The sequence below is a fragment of the Balaenoptera acutorostrata genome, chromosome 5 (genome assembly GCF_949987535.1).
Source record: "Balaenoptera acutorostrata chromosome 5, mBalAcu1.1, whole genome shotgun sequence".
Taxonomy (NCBI): Eukaryota; Metazoa; Chordata; class Mammalia; order Artiodactyla; family Balaenopteridae; genus Balaenoptera; species Balaenoptera acutorostrata.
In genome coordinates, this window is record NC_080068.1 from 79,293,436 (window position 1) to 79,318,859 (window position 25,424).

Here is a 25,424-nt window from a genome sequence, read left to right on the forward strand (position 1 = left end):
TTTGCATTTCTGTCAAGAATCAGTTGTGCATATTTGTGTGGGTTTATTTCTGGCTTCTCTATTCTGTTCCCATTAATCTATGGCCTTGATTACTGTAGCTACATACTAAGCTTTAATATCAGGTAGAATTTTATTGTTCTTTTTAAAAGACTGCTGTTAGCTATTTTAGGGCCTATGATTTTGCATATATATTTTAGAATAAGCTTTCTCTATCTACAAAAAACCATGCTGGGGTTCAGATATGAATTTCATTAAATCTATAGATCGATTTGGAGAGAACTGGAATCTTTATTGTGTTGAGTCTGCCACTCAATGAACACAGTATGTCTCTCCATTTATTTGCATCTTCTTTGATTTCTTTCAGCAGCATTTTGTAATTTTCAGCATACAGAACTTGTACATATTTTGTGAAGTGTGTATCTAAGTATTTCATTTTCTTTGGATTGATTAAAAATGGTATATTTTAAATTTGGTTTCCACATGTTCATTGTTAGTACATAGACATGCACTTGATTGTGTGTTGATCTTGTATCTTGCCACCCTGCTGAACTCACTTATTAGTTTTAGTTCTAAGAGTTTGTTTGTAGGTTCCTTGGGATTTCCTACATAGACTATCATGTCACCTGCAAATAAAAAATAGTTATACTTCTCCCATTCCAATCTGGATGTGGTTTATTTCTTTTTCTTGCCTTACTGCAGTGACTAGAATGTCTAATATTAGATTGAGTTAGAGTAATGAAAGTGGATATCCTTGCCTTGTTCCCAATCTTAGGGGGCCAGCATTCAGTCTTTCACCATAGAATATAATGTTATCTATAAGTTTTTTGTAGATGGTCTTTATCAAGTTGAGGTAATTCCCCTCTACTCCTAATTTGCTGAAAGTTTTTATTATGAATAGGTGTTAGATTTAGTGAAATTTTGTGTGTGTGTGTCAATTGATGTGATCATATGATTTTTCTTCTTTGACTGATGATATGGTAATTACATTGAGTTTTGAATGTTAAGCCAGCTTTGCATACTTGGAATAAATCCCACTTGGTCATGAGGTACAATTTTTTTTTACATTGCTGGATTCAGTTTGCTCAATTTTGTTGAGGATTTTTGTGTCTAAGTTCATGAGAGACAGTGGTCTCTAGTTTTCTTTCTTTTTTTAATACTATCTTTATTTGCTTTGGTATAGGGTAATACTAGCCTTATAAAATAAGTTGAGAAGTGTTTCCTCCTCTTTCTGAAGAGATTTTGTAAAATTGGTGTTAATTCTTTTTTAAATGTTTGGTAGAATTCTCCAGTGAAACCATCTGGATGTGAAGATGTATTTTTCAGGAGCTTTAAAATTATTATTCAATGTCTTTAATGGTTACAGAGATAATTCAGATTATCTATTTCATCTGGGTTGAGTTTTGGTAGTTAGTGGCTTTTGAAAAACTGTTTTTTGTTTTTTGGAATATAGTTGATTTACAATGTTGTGTTAGTTTCAAGTACACAGAAAGGTGAATCAGTTATACATATACATATATCCACTCTTTTTTAGGTTCTTTTCCCATATAGGTCATTACAGAATATTGAGTCAAGTTCCCCATGCTATACAGTAGGTCCTTATTAGTTATCTATTTTATATATAGTAATATGTATATGTCAATCCCAATCTCCCAATTTATCCCTCCCCTCCCCTTCCCCCCTGGAAACCATAGGTTTGTTTTCTACATCTATGACTCTATTTCTGTTTTGTAAATAAGTTTATTTGTACCATTTTTTTAGATTCCACATATAAGCGATATCATATTTTTCTTTCTCCGTCTGACTTATTCACTCAATATGACAATCTCTAGGTCCATCCATATTGCTGCAAATGGCATTATTTTGTTCTTTTTTATGGCTGAGTAATATTCTATTGTATATATGTACCACATCTTCTTTATCCACTCCTCTGTCGATGGACATTTAGGTTGCTTCCATGTCTTGGCCATTGTAAATAATGCTGCAATGAACATTGGGGTGCACGAATCTTTTCGACCAACAGTGTAGGAGGGTTCCCTTTTCTCCACACCCTCTCCAACATTTATTGCTTGTAGATTTTTCTGATGATGGCCATTCTGACTGGTATGAGGTGATACCCCATTATAGTTTTGATTTCCATTTCTCTAATAATTAATGATATTGAGTATCTTTTCATGTGCTTTTTGGCCATCTGTATGTCTCCTTTAGAAAAATGTTTATTTAGATCTTCCACCCATTTTTTGATTGGGTTGTGTTCCCTAGCTTCTAAGTTGTCAAATTTCTGAGTATAAAGTTGTTTGTAGTATTCCTTTCTCCTTTTAATGGTTTTCAGATCTGTAGTGATAACCTCTATTTCACTCCTGATATTGGTGATTTGTGTCTTCTCTCTATTTTTGTCATCCTTGCTAGAGACTTATCAATTTTTTTCAAAAATTCCAGCTTTTTAATTAATTTTTTTCCTATTTTTAAATTTTCAATTTCTGCTCTTTATTACTTTCTTCCTTCTGCTCTGGGCCTATTTTGCTCTTCTTTTTCTAGTTTCTTGAGGTAGGAACTTAGCTAATTGATTTGAAATCTTTTCTTTCCTGTGTATGAATTTATACTATAAATTTTCTTCTCAGAAATGCTTTAGCTGCCTCTCATATATTTTGATATGTTGCATTTCCATTTTCACTAAGTTCTATGTATTTTTAAATTTGCTTTGAGATTTACTCTTTGACCCATGAGTTATTTGGAAGTAGGTTGTCTACTTTCCAAGTGTTTAGAGAATTTCTTGTTGTCTTTCTGTTACTGATTTCAAGCATGATTACATGATGGTTAGAGAACACATTTTGTATGATTTCAATTTCAATTTGCTGAGGTTTGTTTCATGGTCCAGGATATGGTCTACCTTGGTAAATGTTCCATGGGTGCTTGGAAAAAATGTGTCTTCTGTTGTTGTTGGGTGGAGTGTTCTGTAGATGTCTGCTAGGTCTGGTTGGTTTACAGCACGGTCCAAGTCTGTTGAGAGTTTAGCTAAGCTACACCATGATGTAGCTGCCTTGGCATCTACTTTGGCCAAGTGGCTTGCAGGGACCTTAAACTAACACTAGTCCTTCCTGCACATGCATGCCCTACATAGCAGCCCACAGTCACAAGCAAAAGTAAGTTCCTTATGTGATTTCTCCAATAGCCCTTGTGACCAACAGTCTCCCCTGCCTCCACCTTACCTACCCAGCTATTTACCATTACTGTTTTCTTTTATTCTTTTTTTTTTTTTTTTTTAATTATTTATTTATTTATTTATTTATGGCTGTGTTTGGTCTTCGTTTCTGTGCGAGGGTTTTCTCTAGTTGCGGCAAGTGGGGGCCACTCTTCATCGCGGTGCGCGGGCCTCTCACTATCGCGGCCTCTCTTGTTGCGAAGCACAGGCTCCAGACGCGCAGGCTCAGCAATTGTGGCTCACGGGCCTAGTCGCTCCGCGGCATGTGGGATCTTCCCAGACCAGGGCTCGAACCCGTGTGCCCTGCATTGGCAGGCAGATTCTCAACCACTGTGCCACCAGGGAAGCCCTGTTTTCTTTTATTCTTGATGTTCCAAATTTCCTTCTGTCATCTGTTTTCTTCTATCTGAAGAACCTCCTTCAGCAATTCTTTTAGAGGAGGTCCACTGGCAGTAAATTCTCTTCATTCTCCTTCATCTGAGAATGTTTTTATTTCACCTTCATTACTGATGGATATTTTTACTGGATATAGATAGAGGTTTGGTTAACAATTCTTTTCTTTCAGCACTTTAAGAATGTTGTGAGTTTCCTTCTGGCCTCTATGGTTTATGGTGAGAAATCTGCTGTCATTCAAAATGTTCTCTGGCTGCTTTCAAAATCTTTTCTTTGCCTTTAGTTTTTAGCAGTTTGATTATGATGTGTCTGGGTCTAGATTTCTTTGGATTTACCCTTTTGGAGTTTGCTGAGCTTCTATAATATATAGGTTTATGTCTTTTGCCAAATGTGAGAGTTTCCGGCCATTATGTCTGAGATTCTTAAGACACAAATGTTAGACCTTTGGTAGTTTCACAGGTCCCTGAGGCTCTGCTCATTTTTTTTTTTTTTTCTGATCTTTTTTTCCTCTGGGTTCTGAATGGATATTTCTATTGCTCTACCTTCAACTTCACCAACTCTTTTACTCTGTGATTTCCATTCTGGTGTTACATACACTGCATTAATATTATGTTTTCAGTCCTAGAATTTCCATTTGGTTCTTCTTTATAGGCTGTGTTTCTTTTCTGAGACTGTTCCCATCTGTTTTGAGAATGCTAGCCCTTACTTCTTGGAGCATTTTTATAATAGCTGCTATTTCCATCATCTTGGCATTGGTGTCTTTTGATTGCCATTTCTCAAGTGAGTTGAAATTTCCCTGATTCTTCATATGTCAAGTAATTTGGGGTTATATTCTGGACATTTTGAATATTATGTTATGACACTCTGTCTTGTTTAAATCCCACAGAGAAGGTTAATTTTTTTTTTCTTTTTTTAAGCAGGCAATCAGCCCAGTTGGGTTCAGGCCACACATTTTAACCAGCCTTCTGTGGGTTATGATTTCAATGTCAGTTCCACTTCCAAAGCCTTTGCAGTGGTACTTGGATATGTCCCTGTATGCCTTACTCTTTGGCCAGTATAGGACCTGGGCTATGATCTATCCCTTATTTCAGTTCTCAAAGTCTTTGGTATGTGTTTAGGATGTGATACACACACACAGCTCAGGGATGAACCTGGGAGTTCATAAATATCTTTATAGGGTTGCTTTCCAGAGTTTCTCCTTCTCCAGGACCTCCCTGGTATATTCTGGTTCCCTGGGGCTCTGCTTTTTGGTCTTCCAGCAGGAAAGCTGGGGCTCTAGTTGCTCTGCTCTGCCTTGTATCTCCTACAACTGTGCCTGCAGCCACGTAGTGAGAGGACAGAGAGAAAAGTAAAGAACAAGGATAGGCCCCACCTTCTTGGGACCACAGCTCCTCCAATTGGAGAGGAAGGTTACCCTCCATCAGAGTTTTAGGTGCCTGTGGGTCCTTGCTGTCACTGCCATGGTGAGACTGCTTGGTGGCTGGGGGCATGAGAGAACAAAGAAAGACAAAAAAAAAAAAATAGGGGGATTTCCCCAACTTTCTCTGAGTGTTAGTTCTCTTTCCTGCAACTTGAGCCAGAACTAAAGGGCTTCTCTCAGAGTTCTCTCTCTCTGCCCCAGTGCTTACATCCAGGGTCCGGGTTTCAGGCTGCCTTGAGTCCTGGCTGAGAGAGACCAGAAGACAAATGGGAGACTCGCTGCTGGCTCAGTGATACTTCAAACGATGGCCTTCTTCTCCAATCTGCCTGCTACTATTTACTTTTCAGAGTCCTTAAATAGCTGTTCCATGGATTCTGTTCAGGTTTTATGGCTGTATTCAGTGAGAGTGACAGGGTGGAGTGTGCCTATTTTATTTTTAAGATTGATTTTCAAGCATACTCCATTTTAGGTTTTGTATTTAGCACGCATTTAGTATTTTAGGTATTACCCCGAGTGTTAAAGGCAGAGGTAAAGGCACGTTAGGAATTTTCAATTGTGAACATATTCTAACAGTGCAACTATGGTTGATAGATTCACATTAGTTAACAATGTCTTGGTGAATCTCTTGAATGTTCCTTATATAAGCTTTCCTGGGACTATGTGAATATAACTTACCAGTTATCACCACATGTAGCAGCTTTGTTAAGGGTCTGTGATACTGCAATACTGGTTAGACTATCTTTATGGTCACGAGCCTGAAATATCTCTTGACCGATCTCTCGAATATGAGTGGAAATGACCACAAAAATTCCACGTGAAAAACCAATCAAGATGTAGCCATCACCATACCTATAGCAACGAAGGCAATAACACAGTAAAAAGGGAGATTAACTATCATTTGCAATACAGTAAATAAGTAAATACCTTAAAACTAAGGAATTCGAGAATATAATTTATCAAGGGCCTATTTGCCAGATAATATGCTAGGTAGTTCCACATAATAAATCATAGACTGTAATCCAGAAAATGTTACATAGAGAAGTGAAAATGCTACAGACAAAAATTAAATATATTATAATTAGTAAGGGAAAACACAGGGGTATCCTTCTGTAATGAGCTTTTGTACATACCAACTATAGCAGACAATGTTGCCGTAGCGCTGCTGAAACTCCAGATCAATTGGGCTATCTGGTTCATTCAGATTAAAAAGAAACAAAGTTTTCTTGCCAACCACTACACTTATCTGCCAGAAAATAAAAGAGATTATGAAATGAATTACTCAGTACTTCATGAAAAGACTAATAAGCAAATCCAAACAGCATAAACCTAATTTAGAAAAACAATGAGCCAAATTTAGCATGTTAAATGTTATAATTAGTAAGGTAACAATATGACTAACTCAAAACATTTGTAAAATTTTACTAATATACAGTCTGGGAAGGATCCTTGGCTTCACATATATGCAATACACCCTTGGAAGTACACTAAAATAGCTCGATGGAATAACCTTTTAAAATTCTCTGTACCTCTAATATGAGTCCTGTGCAGTACAGGAAGGTAGGTCTGACATAGTTCCGTTAAAACTGAATTCATAAAAAAAAAAAAAAAAAAACTGAATTCATATCTGGAGTATAGAGAGTCTTCTATCCTAAGGCCGTCTGATTTTGATTTTGGGCTATCTGGGATTACAGGTCCACACCTGTGTGGATAATCTAGCTCGGCTTTTTATAGCATCACTCTTCCCATCACCTGCAGGGTACTGGTCAATGTGGCTAGACTACTATCCCGCTGGTACAAGTCGGCACTTAACTATAATTCTCAGTTGAGGGTCTAACTGTGTTGGGGAGAGAAAAGAGTGCATTACTTATTTGGGCTCATTAAGGGTAATGGATATATATATGTAAAGAGAAACACTTTGATATATTTCCTTGATTCTAAGACGCTACCAGTTAGAAGTTATTATCACTTTAATAATAGCTTTTTGAGAAATAAAGGAACATTACTTCGTTAAATATATTCTTGTTGATTGTGAAAATCATCTGGATTTCAGAATGTTAAAATGTGGCAGGGAAAACAATCTAAGGTATTAAAAAAATAAAACTATAATTTCCAGAGCTCTGGTCCCCACATCTGATAGAGTGAAAATAAAAAAAAAGATAGAGAAATCAATACTCTTGCTTTTCAAGGTGCCCTCACTGTTTTTGCTACCGTAAGAATAAGAAAAGCAGCAAGTGTAACAGGAAGCTGTCCTCACTTGCTGTGATATTAGGTGGCAGCAGAAAAAACATTTAGGCCTGAGAAACTGGGGCCTGCATTGGTTTAATAAGGGAAGGACTATAATTTATTTATCACTATAGATTCTGAACCATACTAGAAAAGGAGACAGAATATCCTAAAAAATTACCAAAATAATTTGGGCCTGGATTTGATTTAGAACTCTTACTGTGCTTTCAGCAGTGGAGGTGCGGTCATCAGTCTTCATCATGGAAAACTGCATGTCGCTAGGCTCTGATCTCACTGGTGTCTGAAAAGGTGAAAATACTATCACTATGAATAAACCCCAAACTCAAATTCATTCTATTACTAAAACAGGTAACTTGCTTTCATTTCTGTTACAGGTTGGACTAACAACCTGAAAATCCCACTGCTACAAACTTCTAGAAATTCTGGATGAAACTGAACACGTATCTTATTAAATGGCTAAGATAAGCTTGAAAGAAGGTTAGGAAGATTTCCAGGGACCATAAGCAAAGATCAAATTGAAAACCAAAGTGTGTGCAGAAACTGATGCTGCAGATATCCAGAGCAGCAGCTGGTAAAGGGAGACAATAAGGAAGCCCATTTGGCTCAAGCTGGGCTTTGGGTCAGAAAAAATTCTTTTCAAATCAAAGACTTTCCCTCCTATGCTCATTGTGGTCTAAGGTCCAAAGTTATACTTTGAGTGGTCTAGAAACTCCCTGCAGTGTTTGGCCAAAACGAATCTAAAGCCTCTTCAAAGGCTGCAAAAACTTCCACAGTCAAGCCCTGCTGGAGATGAGCTCACAATTCAAAATGAGAAAACTCAGAAACAAACAATGGATCAAGAGGAAGAGTCACCAGATCTAAAAAGAACAGAATTATCAGAAAGAGATCATAAAATAAATACATTTAAAATGGCTAAAAACATAAAAGGACTCATAAATATAAGAAAAGACAACACTTTCTTTAAAAAGTCCAGGCAGATTTAAAAAAGAACTACAAAGTACTTTCTACAAATAAAAAGTAGAGCCATTAAAATAAAGACTCAATGGGATGGACAGAAGATTAGACAAATTTGAAGAAAGAATAAGTTAACTGATTTGAGGAAATTATCCTGAAGATTGCAAAGGGTGACAAAAAGAAACTATGAAAGAGAGATCAAGAGATATAAGAAGATCCAACATATGTCTAACAGTTGCTCTGGAAAGACAGAATAGAAAGGGCAAGAGGTGAATTTCAAAGAGATAATGACTAAGAACTTTCCAGGATTGATGAAAGACAGCAATCTTCAGATTCAGGAAGCAAGACAAGTCCTCAGCAGGATAAATAAAGATAAATCCACACAAGTTACAATGGAGTGCTCTGCAGAATAGCCAAGTCAAAGCAATGCAGAGAAAATACCAGACAAAACAATACTTATAACGTATGTTTTGTTTACGGCATCATAACTTAAGTAGTATGCCAAATTCTGGAAGCATAGTTCTTGGGGATTAAAAATGGGAAATAGTTGTCTTGTATGTTAATAATGGCTCAGTGGTAATGGCTTCCTTGGATGTTATGTGTAGAAAAGTATTCTAAGGTCTTGATTCAGTGAAGAAAAAAAGTGCCAATATCTACTGATGATGTGTGATATGGATACAAGAGGGGGGACCTGTAGATTCTAATTCTAAAGGACACCAGTATAGATGGATCAAAATTACAAGGTTTCTAGAAACTATTTTTTACAGTAATGCTATATATATATATTTTTTTAACAACTTTATTGTAATGCCATATTAACCTTCCTTAAGAACCATTGTAATCATGCTATGGTCTGCTCAACATGATTGAGTTACTTCTATCTCACTTTCAAAGCTTTCCAGATACAAGAACCAACTTTCTTCTTCAGACTTATCTTCTATAAATTCTCAATCAAAGCCCAAATCTTCAGTCAGTCCAGTCTGGAATAAGCCATGAACAAGCTGTAATAAGTTTTTCCTCTTATCTTTGTTCTGTTCTGCTTGGAGTGAATGATAGCGACTGCTAAATGTCTTACAATACCCATTAAAACAAGTTTTAGCAGGGCACATGATCACCTAGGCAGACTAAATTTGCAGCTTCCTTGGCAGCAGCAAGGTGTGACCATATAACTAGGTTCTGGTCATATGATACGAATGGAAATTATGATTGCATCTTCCAGATTAGGTCGTTCACAAATTTCTTGCACTCCACTTCTCTTTTTCCCTTCCCTGGGGCTGAAATGAGGTGCTGGTATGCTTCCTTTAACCATGCACATGAGGGCAAAACACCCTAGAAAATGGCAGAGCAATAAGATGGAAGGAAGGGAGGGGAAGGAAGGAAGGGGGACTTTATACAACCTTGAGAAGCAGAGATACATAGATGACATGCTTACCCCTCTCTGTTTTATGAGAAAAAGAAAGAGGAAAAACCACCCAAACTACCATATTCTTAGAGTCCTTGTAATTTTGGGTCTCGTTGTTACAATAGTTTAGCCTACACCCTGACGGATTTAGATCATCTTCTCTCTTACAGATTCACAATCCAACTTTCATTTATCTCCTCTATCTCACAAATGTTATAGGACTTGTAAGCTATATCACACAATTTGATAATCATATAAGATGATATATGTTTTATCATGATTCGTTTTCTCTTCTTGAGAGTAGGGGGCCTATGGTGGGCAGCCTCTAAGATGGTCTGGAATGATCCTCACCTCCTGGTATTCATGCCTTTGTGTAATCCCCATCCCGGCCCCTCATTGTAGCCTGGGCCTAGTGACTCACCTCTAGAGAACAGAATACAGCAAAAATAATTTTGAGATCAGGTAATTTATTAATGATTGCAGCTTAAGTCTTGAATGACTATTCTCACTCCCTTGCCAGCTGCTTTGTTGTGGTCCCCAGTCAAGCCTTCAGATAAGACTGCAGTTCAGACTGATAAAATGATTGCAGCCTCATGAGAGATCCTGAGGCAGAAGCACCCAGCTTAGCTGCACCTGGATTCCTCATCCACAAAAACTGCAAAGCAATGTTTGTTGTTTTAAACTGCTAAGTTTTGGGGGTAATTTATTATGCAGCAATAGATAGTTAATATAGGGCCATATTTCATATTTCTTCTGTAGTCATATTTCATATGTCTTCTACAGTACATAGCACAGTGCCATGTAACTAGCAGGTATTCAAAGAATGTCAACATTGCTCTAGAAGTAATAAATCATAAGCCAAGTCATCCAAAGTGAAATTTTGCCACTGGTGAGCTTCTATAGCTACGGGTAATACAAATTCCCTTGAGAAGAGCCTCTGAAGATCTAATCAATCTTGGGAAATTTGAACATCAGTAAAATTTAACCCTAAAATTAAATTTAATTAGGATTAGTTTTGGAAGCAATTTAACATATCAGCTAAAGGAGTGGGCTTTAGAATCAGGCAGTTGATTACATTACCTGACTCTGAGTCCAGTTGTTAACATTTAGGCTGTAAATATACATATATAAAATAAGAGTTATTTCACAAATATACTGTTTGACTATAACCACAGAGCTGATAATCCATGCTAATACTAGCCAATGGGAAATGTACAAAGGAGGATATTTGGATAAAGTATTCATATTAAAGAAAAATGTCCTAATACATTAAAAAAATTTGATGTTTAGAATGTGAAGTTACTGTATACATATCTCACATAGAGATTTTTAAATTTTATAGATCAGTTTGATAGACAAACTTTGTTTTGGAAGAAAATTTGAATATAGCAGACCAAAGAGATGTTACTGTATTACCTGTCTTATCGTGTCACCTTCCTGATTACTAACTGTAATCATTTTATCTTCACCACCTAAAGCAAGCATGTTTTCTGCATTCCAACATCCACATGTGATTCTCTTAGTATGTTTTCCTGAAAAAGAGATGATTTTTGTACATATTGATTTCTCAAAAAAAATTTTAGATATCTGTGATGTTAATCTGAAAGTTTAGGTAATATACCATGGAAATTAAACAGACAAGAAATTTTAAATCTCATCAAAGCAGTTAGTGTCTAAGCAACCTTATTTAAAACAGTTTATTACCAAGTTGTAAATCAAGATACAGGCATATGAGGGCAATCCTGTTTTCCAATTTTTTATGTGCATATGAGCATAGGTCCTAACGTAAAAAGATATTCCACCCCTTGACAAGTTTGTTTGTTTACCATATAACCAAACCTATCACAATAATGTCTTAAGCACAAAATGTGCTTAAATCTCAAAGCACCAAAGCTATCTTTACTATATTCAGCTTCACAGTGTGGGAGACCCTTGGCATAAGCAGATTCAACGTCACAGTTTTGACTATTCGTATATAACTAAAGGACATACAATGATTCATGATGACACTGAGGTACAAATATGAAGGCACCCTAGTGAGACTTGTGTTAAAAATTGACTCATTTAGCTAGTGAGGGATATTAGATAGCCACTAAGTATCAGGACGTTTTTTTTATTGAGCAATCTAGACAGTGCAAAAACCACATTTTGGGGTGCAAATTGCATGCTTGACACTGAGGGCATTTGTCGAAGGTCCTGGGATAGATAAATACTCAAGAGCCCCAAGGTTAATTAAGTATACAGATTCTGGAGGCAGACTGCCTATTTTGAATAAGTGGCTCCACCACTTACTGCAAAACCATGGGTAAGTGACTTAACCTTTCTATTCCTTAGTCACATCATCCAAAAATTGGGGATAATAGTAGGAGCTCTCTCATAGGGGTTGAGGATCAAACGAGTTAAAGCACTTAGAAGAGTGCCAGGCATATAGGAAATGCTATATAAATGTTAGCTATTTTAGCTGTTATTGAGACAGAGATCATGTTTATTTTATTCATGTATCCCTTACAGAACCTAATACAGTATGTATGCAGAAGGCAGGCTCTAAATAAATAGTCGTTAAGTGAGTAGACCCTGAGGCCAGAGTGTGCCAAGTGTGTCAGAGGCTCAGGTAGGAGGACAGTATGGCTGTGAAGTCCCGGCAGATGAGTAAGAGATGAAGTCAGAGAGTCGCCAAGGGCCAGGTCACAGAGGGCTTGGCTGGCCATAGTGAGGACTTTGACCCTGGGTGACATGGAGAGCCACTGGAGAGTTCCGAGCAGAAACCTCACTGTGGCCTCCGGGTTGAGGATATTCTATAGCAGGGCAAGATCTGAAGCAGGGAGACCAGTTAAGATATTCCAGAAATCCAGGTCAAAGATGTCTGAGCCCCACACCATGGTGGCAGCAGTAAAGGTGATGAGAACAGTCTTGATTCTGGAGATATCTGGAGATAGATCCTACTAGATTTTCTGGCAAATTAGGTATGGAAAGTAGGAGAAAGATAAGGGTCAAGGATGATGATAAGGTTTGGCTTAAGTATCTAAAAGGATGGAATGCCATCAATGATAAGAGGGAAAACTATTGGTTTTGGTGATATTAAATTTGAAGTGTTTACTAGAAATCTCATTGGAGATGTTGAGTAAGCAGCTGGATGTATGAGTCTAAAGTTTGGAAGAGATAAATATGGGACTATAGAGGTATTATTTCAAATCAGAAGACCAGAGCACAAAAGTGAAGGGAACATTCAGAGAAGAGACTGGGAAATAGGAGATTTTGCTGATCATAGATTAAGTGGTACACTGGAACTGGGTGTCCAAAATAATGGGTGTTAGAAGGGAAAAAAGGAGTACATGAAGAGAGGTGGAAAGATGCCAAAGACAAACTTCTTTCTATACTCAAGAAAGGGAGAAGAAAATCTCTCCTTTTCTTCTAGTGCTCAGAATTCAGGTTAGCCTTAACTTCACTGATAACAGTTAACATGTTTTACGTGCTTACTTAACAGTGTTCTGGGCACTTTACACGTATTGACTCATTTAATTAGTATTAACTTATAGTTACCATACTATGGCCACTGAAATGTAAATCATGTTATTGGGAGACTGGCAATATTAGGTACACTGTGAACAATGAAATTCATGCATGTTAGAAGCATGCAAAGTGAGAACTGCCTATATCTAGTCTAGTTCAAGGAAATAAATCAGAGCATGATGAAACAAGGTAACAGACATTAGCTACCGTAAAAACCATGCATTCGTGCAGCTGCTATTGGAAGTAAAATGCCTTGGCTTTAGGAAAGTAAATTATTTCAAAGGAAAAAAAGCAGAGCCACAAATCACAACTAACTCTGAAAGAGGCAGGTAAAGGACCTAAAATATATAATTAGCCTGAATCTTTTCCATTTTACACAGTGAATTAAATTAGCTGAGATTAGAATCAATATTCATACTAAATACAAAGATCACATATAAAATCATGTATATATGACAGATACTGACACAAAATAATCATGCTTTGACAAATTATTTTCTTATACCTCAAGTGTCAAAATTTCTAGGGCTTATAAGTTAACTGGTAGAATATACCTGTAAATGAAGTGGGAGACAGAAAGTGCCTACTTAAGTCAAACTAATTTATATGGTGAAAGCAGAGTTTTGTAACTCAAAAGTTTTTAGTTTAATTTTTCAAGTGGATCAATGACATAACTGTTTAGGTAGAGCACTAAAAATATTCCTATGAAAGATATACATATATGTGAAAATAATTTGAAATGAACAAGTGTCCTTAATTGAAAGGCACTTTCTCAAGTATTCTGTGGGCACTATTATCTCCAGGATTTAATTCTTTCATTAGTGGTAAATTATATTGGCCACCTGTATGTAATTAAGCCCACTGTTTCACCATTCACCAGCATGATGTTACAATAACTGAAAAGAATCGATACTGTTCCCTCCTGGGGAGTCTGAGGGCAGATGCTAGGTGACCAGAGGCTGGGGGAATCAATGAGACTGAACCAAGAAGGTCAGAGGATTAGACACACATACCCTCCAGTCATACACCCTGAGGGAAATATAACTCGAAGTCCACTGCTAGATTAAATTGGTGTTTGGAGAGAGTGAGGGGTCAGAATTAGGAATCTGGATATACTCTGTCCAAGAAGCCACCAAATGTTTTAGCCCATCTACTAATGTGTTGATATGCATCTGAGTTATTCCATGCCAGAGGCACAATCTGGGTGAGAAAGGTACAGTTGGAAGCCATGCTATTAATGTACTGGTGTCCAAAGGCACAGGCTCACCCTAGGGCAACCAGTTACATAGCCTGGGAAACTCTTAGTAGGTAGTGAAGATGGATCTTCTAGTTTAGATAGATGTATGGCTTGACCAGGGAAGTCTTAATTTTAAACTACAAAATTTCTCTTGCAATATCAGGGAAATCTGAGGTGGTAAAATTTACATTTATGTAAAGCATCTCAAATACTTAGCAGTGTTTCCAGCTACAACCTACCAAGGACAGGAATCTTTCGAGATGTCTGACGATTATAAATAAGCAAATTTCCTTTAACAGTTCCAACAGCCAGGAAACTTCCAAATTTTGACCAAAGAAGGAAAGACAATTGATCCCTGTAACATTAAGACACAAATTACTAAACAATTCACAATTATAACCCCCTAAGTAGTCCTTTTAAAAAGTACTTCATGAATAGTTTTAACATCTACTTAGAAGCTGAAGTACAAAATTACAACTTAATGCTTTAGGACAACGAAGAAGTGCTAAAGACATTCTGAGACACTATGAAATGATCTTAGGTGAGTGAGACTTAAAATACAAATGTATGATGAATATAGGCTTCAATTCAGTCACGATGGAATCTCAAATTTCATCAGATGACTCATGATGAGATACTTATTAATTTGTCTACTAATGATAGTTGTAACTCTAATTGTGGTAAAAATCTTCATGGATGATAACATCTCATGCTTTAAAAAAAAGTAGTGTCCAACTATACGATATACTAAATTGGAAAAAGCATTGGGAATTCATGATTCATGAAAAAGGACATATATTTCCCAGCTCTGTCACTGTTAAGAGTAGCTCAGAAGGAGGTAGAAAGCACGTTTGCCTACCACCAGTTCTTACTGCGCATTCTAGGATCCAAAGGTTGAACTTTTATACAATCCTCTACTAAAGGGAATCAAGACTCCTTGGAGAGTAGCTCATTTATATACTGAGGAAAGAAATCACAATGGATCTAGAAAAGTGGTTATGAAAATACAATCCCAGGACCAGCATCATCACCTGGGAACTTCAGAAATGCTAGTCCCCAGATCCCACCCCTGTCCTACTGCATGAGAAACTCTGCGGGTGGTGCCCAGCTGGCTGTGTTTTCATAAGCTCTCCAGGTGATTCTGATGCAGCTAAACTTTGCGAGTCACTGATAGATCAAGCTACTGTTTTCAGAAAGCAACACAGCTTTCAAGAATGTTGAGGGCAGTAATAAAAGGACAAAAGAGTCAGCTTAAAGGGGACTCCTCTGGCTAAATTAGGGGAATTTGAGCATTAAAAATTACATATTTAATTGAAACAAGTTGAGTTTGTGACAGGCCATAAAACCTAATGATACTTGGAAGACAAAAGTTCACTTAAAGCATAGGAAAAGTTAGTTGTAATAATAAGTGAATGTAATAAAATGTTTAGCTAAAAATTAATTTTAATAAGAAGTATTAATATACCAGGCTGCTAGGTTTCTTCAATTGAGTATATATTTACAATTATTGAATATATTAAGTATACAGTATACTTTATAAAAGATATTAAGTACATATTTTATAAAAGATAAATATGCATTTATCTCTCAGTTTAAGCAGGTACAGCAGCCCTGAGAACATGCCTCTCAGATCTCTAACTATAGAAAGTGTAACTGACCAAGGCCCCCAGCTGCTAGGCACTGGAATCCATCACCTCAACATGCTGGGACCACACCTTCCCACGGGGTTGCTCCCAGACAATGACTGTGCATGGCAGGGGTCCTGCTGAGGCCCATCCCTGGGAGGTACAGGGCTCCTTTGATGGTAACCTTGGCTCAGACTGGGCCTAGGTGAACTTTTTAGAACTGTGCTGTGGTCCCCGATGTTTCTACCCCCCTTTCTTTCTTCCCTCTCTCCTTTACAAGGGTCAGACATGCACTGTGGTCTGACGGCTCTTCTAACCTCTTCTCCCTCTCTGTTCCCTCACAGATATTTCCTGTGATAAACACTTTACACATTTAATCCTGTTTTGGAGTCTGCTGCTCAGAAAACATGAATTTAAAAAATTGGAGTGAGCTAAATAGTACCAGAGAAAAGAGGAACTATATGACAAGAACAAGGTCTGATTAGCAACTGTGGTCACATATAGTAAGAGTAGTGTTAACAATATTAGTCCAGTCAACAGTTTATCAGTACTAACTGTCACACAACAACCAACTAGAAAGAGGGTTAAATAGTGTATTCCAAGAAGATCAAGTAATCAAATGTCTTCAAAAGAAGAGTTAGCTGAATGGGCTTCATCCTTCCTCTCTTAGAAGATAAGACCTCTAGAAGGTCCTACAAAGTACAGTAAGGTCCTAAGACATAAATATGTTTCCAATTATGCTAACAGATCAGGCCAACATATAATAATCACACATATTTCTGGCCAAGAAAAATGTAATGAATATATTATTATAGGAAAATGCACCTGGCTACAAAAAAAGGCAACCTATGTGAAAGGCACAGGTTTATAAAATTCTTGCTGATATGACAGTTGAAGGTCAATTAGAAAAGAAGCTGAGTAGGGCGACTAGTACTCGGGTGTGAATGGCCTTGGGAGAAGCAACCATGTCCCATGATCCAACCAAGAATCAATTGGTTGATGAACCAGATGCTGTACTCAGAAATTCTCTGAAAAAATTGATGTATCCCAGGTAAAAAACTAAATGATTACTGCTGTAGGCCTAGGTAGGATCAGGGTAAGTACCACTATAATCTTAAAAAGGTAGAAAAAATACATTTAGTAAAAATGATGAAATAAATTCAACCCATTGTGCTAACCTAATAATTTAAGATAGTTAACTGGCATTGCAGCAACTTTTGTAATAATTATATTTGACGCTTTGTGAATTATTTGTTTGAAGTGCACAGAAGAATCTAATCAGATTAAATTTGTAAATGAAATTTTAATTGTTTAAAGGAAACTTAAGTTTGCAAAATATTTAAGAAAATTTTGCAAACTTGATATTCAAAATTGTTAACTATCATGATATATTAGATTGATCATTAACAAAAAAACAAATAGTAGTAGGTATACCTTTCTATAGCCAAAGGCCTTTAGACATTAAAATATTAATAGCAACAGTAAAACACCCTTAATTTTACCTTATTGATAATTACAATAACATCTACTGTTCCCTCAGTTCTTATTTTGGTGCCTGGCCACTGCATACAATTAACTGTCACAACAATCCTGAGATGATGTGAGAAAATGGAAGCGGGGGAAGATAGACAGTGGGAGGCATAGCTGCCAATTCGAAACACCTGGGATTAATTATGCATTTTTCTCTGGGTCAGGATGTGGCCTCACTGATGCTCAATTTGGTTCAAGAAGCAACACTTGATGTTTATAAACATCCTCTTGAATGGAAGTACACAGGGTGTGTAAAATCCTTCTGAAAAGTGATGTACCGAAGTGTTAAAGGACAGAACAAGAAATGAAGGTTCTCAGACCTAGCAAGACTTGATGTTGTTCAGACACTATTGCCTGTGGATGCATGTCTCGTGCGTCACTTTGGAGGGTCAAGAGAACCTGCGCTAAGGTGATGTTTGGTCCTGCTCTGTTATTCCTTGGTAAGTAAGTTGGAAAAGTATAGTCTAATCTTACGGTATGTGTGTGATCTCTTCCTGCCCACCTGCAGGCCACATGATGCCATGAAGCAGATTATTATTACTATACACTCTTTACATATATGAAGAAATTGAGGCTTAAAGAGAGGTTAAGCAATTTGTCCAAGGTCAAAATTGCAGTTTTAGTTGTAAATACCTACAGGTTTTTCTTTTCCATATGGCAAAATGGTTTCCATTTTAGCAGAGACCTGCAATTTATTCTGTCTGCCCAGGATTTTTCCCACTTGTGAACTGCCCCACCCTCACTCCACTCTTCACTGGGTAGGATTATCAACGCCATGGCCCTGCCTACCTTATTCAGAGACCTTCTGAAGAAATGAGTGGACACTAGTAATGTGACAGGGGCATGCTCTTTTCTCTGGCATAACTTGCTGTGAAGAATGGTATAAGCTGATACCTGCCAGTAGCCATCAAGAGTCTGCTTACATATATAGGATGGATAAACAACAAGGTCTTATTGTATAGCACAGGGAACTATATTCAATATCCTGTGATAAACCATAATGGAAAAGAATATGAAGAAGAATATATATATGTTTAACTTAATCAGTTTGCTGTACAGCAGAAATTAACACATTATAAATCAACTACACTTCAGTAAAATTTAAAAAAGAGAGAGAGTCTTAGAAGAAGTCAATACAGAGAAAGGAAGAGCCGAGAGATGGAGACAGTCTTGACTGCATCATTAGAACCCCTTGATCTAGCCATGCCTGCAGCCAATCCCATCTCCAGATTTTCCCATATACATTTTCTCTCTTCTTTGGACATTTTAGTCTGTTCCATTGAAAGCAACTTTTTAAGAAGTCATATTTTACAATCATAACAACTTTATTCTAATTAACTGAACAAAATTAATAGGATTATATATAACAATTTAAAAAGAAATGAACTTTTTCCTTTATAAGAAAATAACTTATCAATGCATCTTTATAATGAAAGTAGTGTTTGTAGCATCAAATCTGCAAATAATGATATTTCTAAGTGAAGATTTAAAATATAAAAAAAGTTATCCTTACCTCATGCCACTGTCTAACTGGCTGGTTTTGTTTGTGTTGGCATCCCATAGATAAATGCAACTGGATTTCTCAGCAATCACTGCTAGGATATCTCCATCCTTATCCCAATCCATAGCAACACAGTTACTTTTTAAAAAGAGAGCAAAACATCACTATGCATTTTTTTCAAGTAGGGAAAGAAATTTAAACACTCAACTATTTGTGATTTTTGTCTATAACAAGACCATTCAATCTATTTTTGAATACGTCATAAACTTTCTAAAGTGAGAAATATAACTCACCATTCAGTGCCTGGATAAAACTAACACCAATTATGTTATTGTTGAGGGGATGGAAACATTTTTAATTCTATTTTAAATATCATTTTCATATACTATATTAAATATAATTATACCTAATAAGTTAGCAGATTTTCTCAACACCTATAAAGAGCCTGGCCCTTTGGTAAAACAAACTCATCAAGCACCTCTGGAAAGGAATCACATCTGGAATCAAGAGGAAATTTGTATGATCAACTTTCGAAAGGTTATTTCAGATTTACAGAGGGAAAAAGTAGGTACTAATAAGAAATGATGTTATAACTAGATAAACTGTGTATTGAACAGATCAAGGCTGGGTAGGCATAGGACTGCAAACAACAAGAAAGACTGATTTCTGAAATAGTGAGTAAGAAAGTTTATTTTCATTTCATATCTTAATAGAATAAGAGTGATTCAATTAAGATAACAAAATAGTTATAAATAGGAAATGCTCTATTTAACATGTTTCTTACTGTTTAAAATTACTCCAAATGTTTATTATAATTTAAGAACTTCCTTGAAGATTAACCTTTCCTTCCTTCTCTGATGCTATATTTCATTTGGAGACCCTCTGTTCTTGGGTACTGGCTAAGCCATACTCAGCTTTACATAAGATAGCTGGGTATTCAGTTATTTTATTCTTCGAACTGTTAAAATATGTTTTGGGGGACTTCCCTGGTGGTCCAGTGGTTAAGACTCCGTGCTCCCAATGTAGGGGGCATGGGTTCGATCCCTGGTCAGGGAACTAAGATCCCACATGCCACCCTGTGTGGCCAAAAATAAAAAAAGTTAAAAATAAATAAATAAAATATGTTTTGGGATCTTAATTTTCTATAATATTTTCAGAGATTTTGCGCGTCTGGAGCCTGTGCTCGGCAACGAGAGGCCGCGATAGTGAGAGGCCCGCGCACCGCGATGAAGAGTGGCCCCCGCTTGCCACAACTAGAGAAAGCCCTCGCACAGAAACGAAGACCCAACACAGCCATACATACATACATACATACATACATACATAAATAAAAAGAATGTAAGCAGACAAGAATAGCATTAAAAAAAAAATTTTGGTTGACTGGATGAAAAAAAAAATTAATAATAATAATAAAAAAAAGAGAGCAATGGGAAATGCTAAAATGGTGGCATTAGGTGGGTGGGAGAGAAGTAAAGCAACCTGATTTGCAAAGATGGTGGCGATAAGCTACAGAAAGCAGATGTGAATTTAAAAAGCTTGGCAGCATAAGACCATTTAGGTGAGGGACTCTACACATCATAATAACCACTAAGACTATCAGTAAAATAACTAATACAGGGAATGATCACACTGAATCATTAAAAATGCTTATGTTATGCTTACTGTAGTCTAGAATGACTTCCTTAAAATAAGGTTTTTGTCCTTTAAGAAGTATGCAGAAAGTAACTATTAGAGAGGAAATACTACAGCCGTATGGGCTTATCTGCATATACACACACTAAAGCTTGTTTATAATTAAATAAGAATTCTTTCACATGGACTCATTTATAATTCTGTCTTACAGCTTAACTGTGAATGTATGAATGTTTATAAACGTTAAATTCTAATTCATATACTATATATACATATTTCATTAACTGTTTATGGTATAAAAAACCAAATCTCTTTGCAAATGGAGAAAGCAAAATAGGAGATACAGGTGAGATATGTTATAAAATTCTATTTGATTATAGTTTTAAGTCAGTGTTTTTTTATTTTTTAGGCCATAAAGCTTGAAAAAGTTTTGGATCTACCACTGTACTTACCCAGATAAGTTGATTTCACTTCTTTTTTGACCATGGCGATCAAAGATTTTCACAATATGATCAGCTCTAAAAGCAATCAGAACACAAAGATACGATTTAAATGTTTCTTCTTATTTCTCTAAAGAGTTTCTTTTATACACCCAAGTGATTTTATTTTCTCACGATACTTTCATAATTTATATGTAAAAAGTTATTACCAGGGAAAAGGTTCTATGAATTGTGATGTTAATGGAAATATATTACTTTTCCCACCATTCAGTCATCACCCAAGAATTTCTACTGAACAGATAGTGTAGTTAGATGGGCATACAACCATTTGGAGTTAGGATGCTTTACCAACATTCACTGATTTCTTACCCTGTTACTGCAAGGTAGTTTCCTGATGTTTTCTGCCAGGTAAACTTTATTGGTGTGCCAAGCCAAGTCTTTTCTAGCAGTGAGAAAACACGCTAAAAAACACAACACAATTTCTATATTTTCAAAACATACAATTAAGCGTTGGTCAGAAAAGATGTCAAAACATGATAATGAAAACAGTAGGATTCAGGATGGTGAAGTCTTAGGCTAGAGCTTACCCAAAAGAAGTCAACAATGTAACAAACAAAATGACCAATCAACCAACCAACCAAATAACCACAATCTGGTCGGTAAAGTATGGACCTCGATATATATGGGAGCATTTACTATAAAATGTTTTTGCTTTTGAATGTTTTCGAATATTAATTTTATAAAAATGTATGGCTTTAGTGTTTAATAGCTATTAAAAATTTAAATAATTTAAACTTGAACTTAGCTAATTATTAATAGCATAGATTTGGGGAGATTAAATTTAACAAAATTGCTATTAAAAAATATTAACCCTGATAGAAATACAAAATGTCTATACTTTCTTCAAAATTATTATTTTCCTCTCCCCATCAGTTACATTTACTTTATCATTAGGTGTTTAATTTGGCTATTGGGTGGACACTTTTTCAACTGAAAAATCATTCTTTTCACTTAGACAATAAAGAACTGTGTACCCAGTATGGAAGCCACAAACCACATGTAGACTTGGAATTTTATTGAGGACTTGAAATGTGGGTAGTCCAAATTTAGATGTGCTGTAAATATAAACTACGCATGGGGTTTCAAAGACTATAAAGGAGAGAATGCAAACTATCTTCACTGATAATTTTCACACTGATTACATGTTGAAATGACAATATTTTGGATATACTGGGTAAAATAAAATATATTATGAAAAGTAATCTTACCTGTTTCTTTAAAAACATTTTAATTTGGCTACTAAGATTGTTACATTGGCTCACATTATATTTATACCAAAACAGTGCTGATCTAGAACATCTAGGAACATAAGAGTTTGGATGAATAAATGTAGATTTTAACATTAGGTTAAATTACAGGTTAAACAATGATGCCTATATGTAGGCATGTGAAGTTTAGAGACTACTGCAGGTGGCTTGACAGTCTGAATAGCAACACAAAACTCTTCCAATGGTCAAAATTGAACACCAATCATAGGCATTCACTATGTTAAAGACTAAATCCACCTCTACTGAAAAGAGGTGTGCTAAAATCACAGGTGCATCCAAGTTTTGTGGAGCATGAAGACACCCTTAAAGAAAAAAAAAAGGAGTATAAAAGCATCTTACTTTTGCAATTTTATGACCACATTGCCCTGGAACCCCTGCATGCAAGTGAGGGGTCCCTAAACTTGAATTTTACCAGCTTCATGGTAGACCTCCTCTGGCTGTGATCTTATAAACTATTTTTCTTCAAAGGAGGTTTACAGACGCTCCTTACACATACAATGGACCGGAAAAGGTGCTAGCTTCACAACCAGAAAACCAACATTTATATTTGGCTTTTTATTTATTAGCTGTAGGGCTTAAAGCAGGTCGATTAAATTGCCTCAAACACAGAATTCTCAACTGTAAACCAGGAATAATAATATCTCCTTACTTCTGGTGCTTCATAAATTGTGAAGAGCTTTAGAAATGAGTTAAGATTACCAGTCTGTCAACTCCAATCTCCACATTAATAGCCACCAGAACTTATAAAAATTAAGCTTTCCATTTCTTTGCCAGATCAGGGCCGGGGTGTGTGTGTGCGCGTGTGTGTGCGTGCGTGTGTGTGTAAGGGGATATTGCTCGGTAAAGCGAAGGGTGAATGATCTGTAGCCAGTGACCGGGGAATGGGATTCACGAGAAGCCCAAGCCTAGAAACCTTGTGTGCAGAGGATGACGCTCTAGAGCTTGAGACCTGCGTGTGCAGATTTCCCCGTGAATCATGTACATCGCCACCAGGTGATCTGTAAATTGCACCAGTCACAGGCAATACAATTTGAGATTATTTTTTCGCAGGCTTTTCACTCGTTTTAAGGCGCTGAGCAGTCGCGCGGCTTGCCAGGTGTTTAGCTGCAAGAAATGAGGCAGTTCCTGACACCCGAACGAGTCAACTTCACCGCGACCCTCCAAGCGCTTTCACACAACTCGTTCTTTCCACCGTGCGAAGTTCGGGCTCTCTTCAGATCCAGTCTGCTCATTTCCAGCCGTGGCGGGGTTCCCTCTTCCCGCAAAGCACCAACTCCATCCGCGGTCCCAGAAATGAGAGGCCTCCCTCCCCGCCTTCTCCTCTTCAATTTTCCTTCCTATTCCCTTGTTCCTTCAACTTCGCCCCTGCTCTCCCCTCCCCTGGTCGCCCCGCTCCCTTCCCCACTTCTCACGCACTCGGGAGGACGAAGGGAGGTCACAAGTTCCTATCCTCAAAGCGACTCTGGCGGGCTTCTTCCCGCTCCCCCGGGGTTCGTAAGTTATTTACCTTCATCTCAAAGCTCGAGCAGCAGCCGCGCGATCTAGCAAGTGCGCAGGCGCACCCAATCTCCTCCAAGAAGGCTACCGCGTTCCCGTCACCCAGGAGACCGCGCGAGCAATGGCCAATCAGCGAGCGCCAGCTGAAGGACAGTGCCTAGTAGCGACCTCCGCAAGGAAGAGCGGGAGGCGTGGACTGAGATCACGTGATGCCCGCGAAGCAAGGCCCAGAGAAGTTGAACCTCGCGAGGGCTTCCTGCGCCCCTGCTTTCTGGCTGGGCCTTGATTGGATGCGACCCAGGGGAGGCTGACTCTGTGAGACGACGGAAAGCGCCTGCGTAAATTTCGGCCCCGGCTACTAAGAAGTCAATAGTAGCCAGAGGAGGGCGCTGAGAATTTCAAGAAAAGAAAGGAGCTGAGTGTGGATAAAAGGAGGGGGGAGTTGGTTCATGGGGCAATACTCTTAAGCAATCCACGCAAAGAGATCACTCTGAAGCTATTAAAGGGATGTTAAAGTTGAAGACTGATTTCCGCTGGGGATATATTTGTATCTTCAGATGTTCAAATTTGGGTGCAAGACCTGCACATTTAAACGGAGATGTTTTTAATAGGTGATTGAGTGAAGGAGAAAAAGGTTAGAGAAGTAGAAATTCAGAAATTGTCCTTGTAGTATTTAAAACAGAGTGAATGGGACTTTTTAGATTTAGGGAATGTGAGACAAAATTTTACTTTTACCTTTACGGCCTGAGAATTAAACTGACGTAAGACCAATTAACAGGAGAAAAGCGTACACATTTCTGTGTATTATGCTTACCTGATATGGGAGAATTAGTTAAAAGGAAAGAAAATAAAAATCCCACATCAACATATTAATTTGCGGGGGCATATTTCCCTCTAGTTTTTGCCCCTATGTATACCAATTTTACTATGTATTTATAATTATGGTATATATGTGTGTATTTAACACATTTATTTAGGTCAAATAATATAACACATTTATTAGGGTGCTTAGTACTGAGCAATAGAAAAGCGTACAATCCTAATAAAAGTTTTTAGTTTCCCCATACCAAGAAAATTAACTTTTTCAACTCCTTCCACTGCTTCTGAGGCTGAATCATTTAGAAAAATTGGTTCTCTAACTTTACTGTGTATCTGGTAGTTTTAGTGGGTGTCAGACTCACCTAGAGGGCCTGCTGAAACACAGATTGCTCGGTTCCATCTGGAGTCTCTGATTTAGTCCTTCTGGGGTTGATGTGGAGAATTTGCATTTCTAACACGTTTCAGGTGATGCTGATTATGCCCATCTGGGGATTACACTTTGAGGCCACTGTTCTTTCCATATTTGTTTCCTAAATCCTCTCCACTTTTTTGTCATACTTGTTATACTAAAAACAGTCTGTATTCCTTTTTATGTTGATTAAATTTACAAAGCAACAAATCTTTTCCAAGTATGTGCCTCTGAAAGTCACTTTTCAATTCATTATTTTTAAGCTGCAAGGAGCATTTGGTATT

At 37.2% G+C, this 25,424-nt stretch overlaps 1 protein-coding gene across 5 annotated transcripts in view; it reads right to left on the bottom strand.

Moving 5' to 3' along the window:
- The window catches only part of WDR19 (WD repeat domain 19), an 83,518-nt gene extending 59,498 nt beyond the window's left edge, over positions 1-24,020 (bottom strand). Inside the window, exons 1-9 of one of the 5 annotated variants that reach the window (XM_007178816.3) lie at positions 23,923-24,020; positions 21,457-21,548; positions 21,100-21,165; positions 19,028-19,153; positions 14,599-14,714; positions 11,029-11,144; positions 7,456-7,536; positions 6,143-6,255; positions 5,688-5,861 (exon numbers count right to left, since the gene is read on the bottom strand). In XM_007178816.3, the coding sequence (XP_007178878.2) occupies positions 5,688-5,861; positions 6,143-6,255; positions 7,456-7,536; positions 11,029-11,144; positions 14,599-14,714; positions 19,028-19,153; positions 21,100-21,165; positions 21,457-21,548; positions 23,923-23,928 (890 nt within the window). In that variant the 5' untranslated portion in view covers positions 23,929-24,020. Of the gene's footprint in view, positions 1-5,687; positions 5,862-6,142; positions 6,256-7,416; positions 7,537-11,028; positions 11,145-14,598; positions 14,715-19,027; positions 19,154-21,099; positions 21,166-21,456; positions 21,549-23,831 lie in introns of all 5 variants that reach the window. The other 4 variants (XM_057546459.1, XM_057546461.1, XM_007178817.3 and 1 more) reach the window with 4 other exon arrangements.
- Between the last annotated feature and the right edge of the window lie 1,404 nt (positions 24,021-25,424).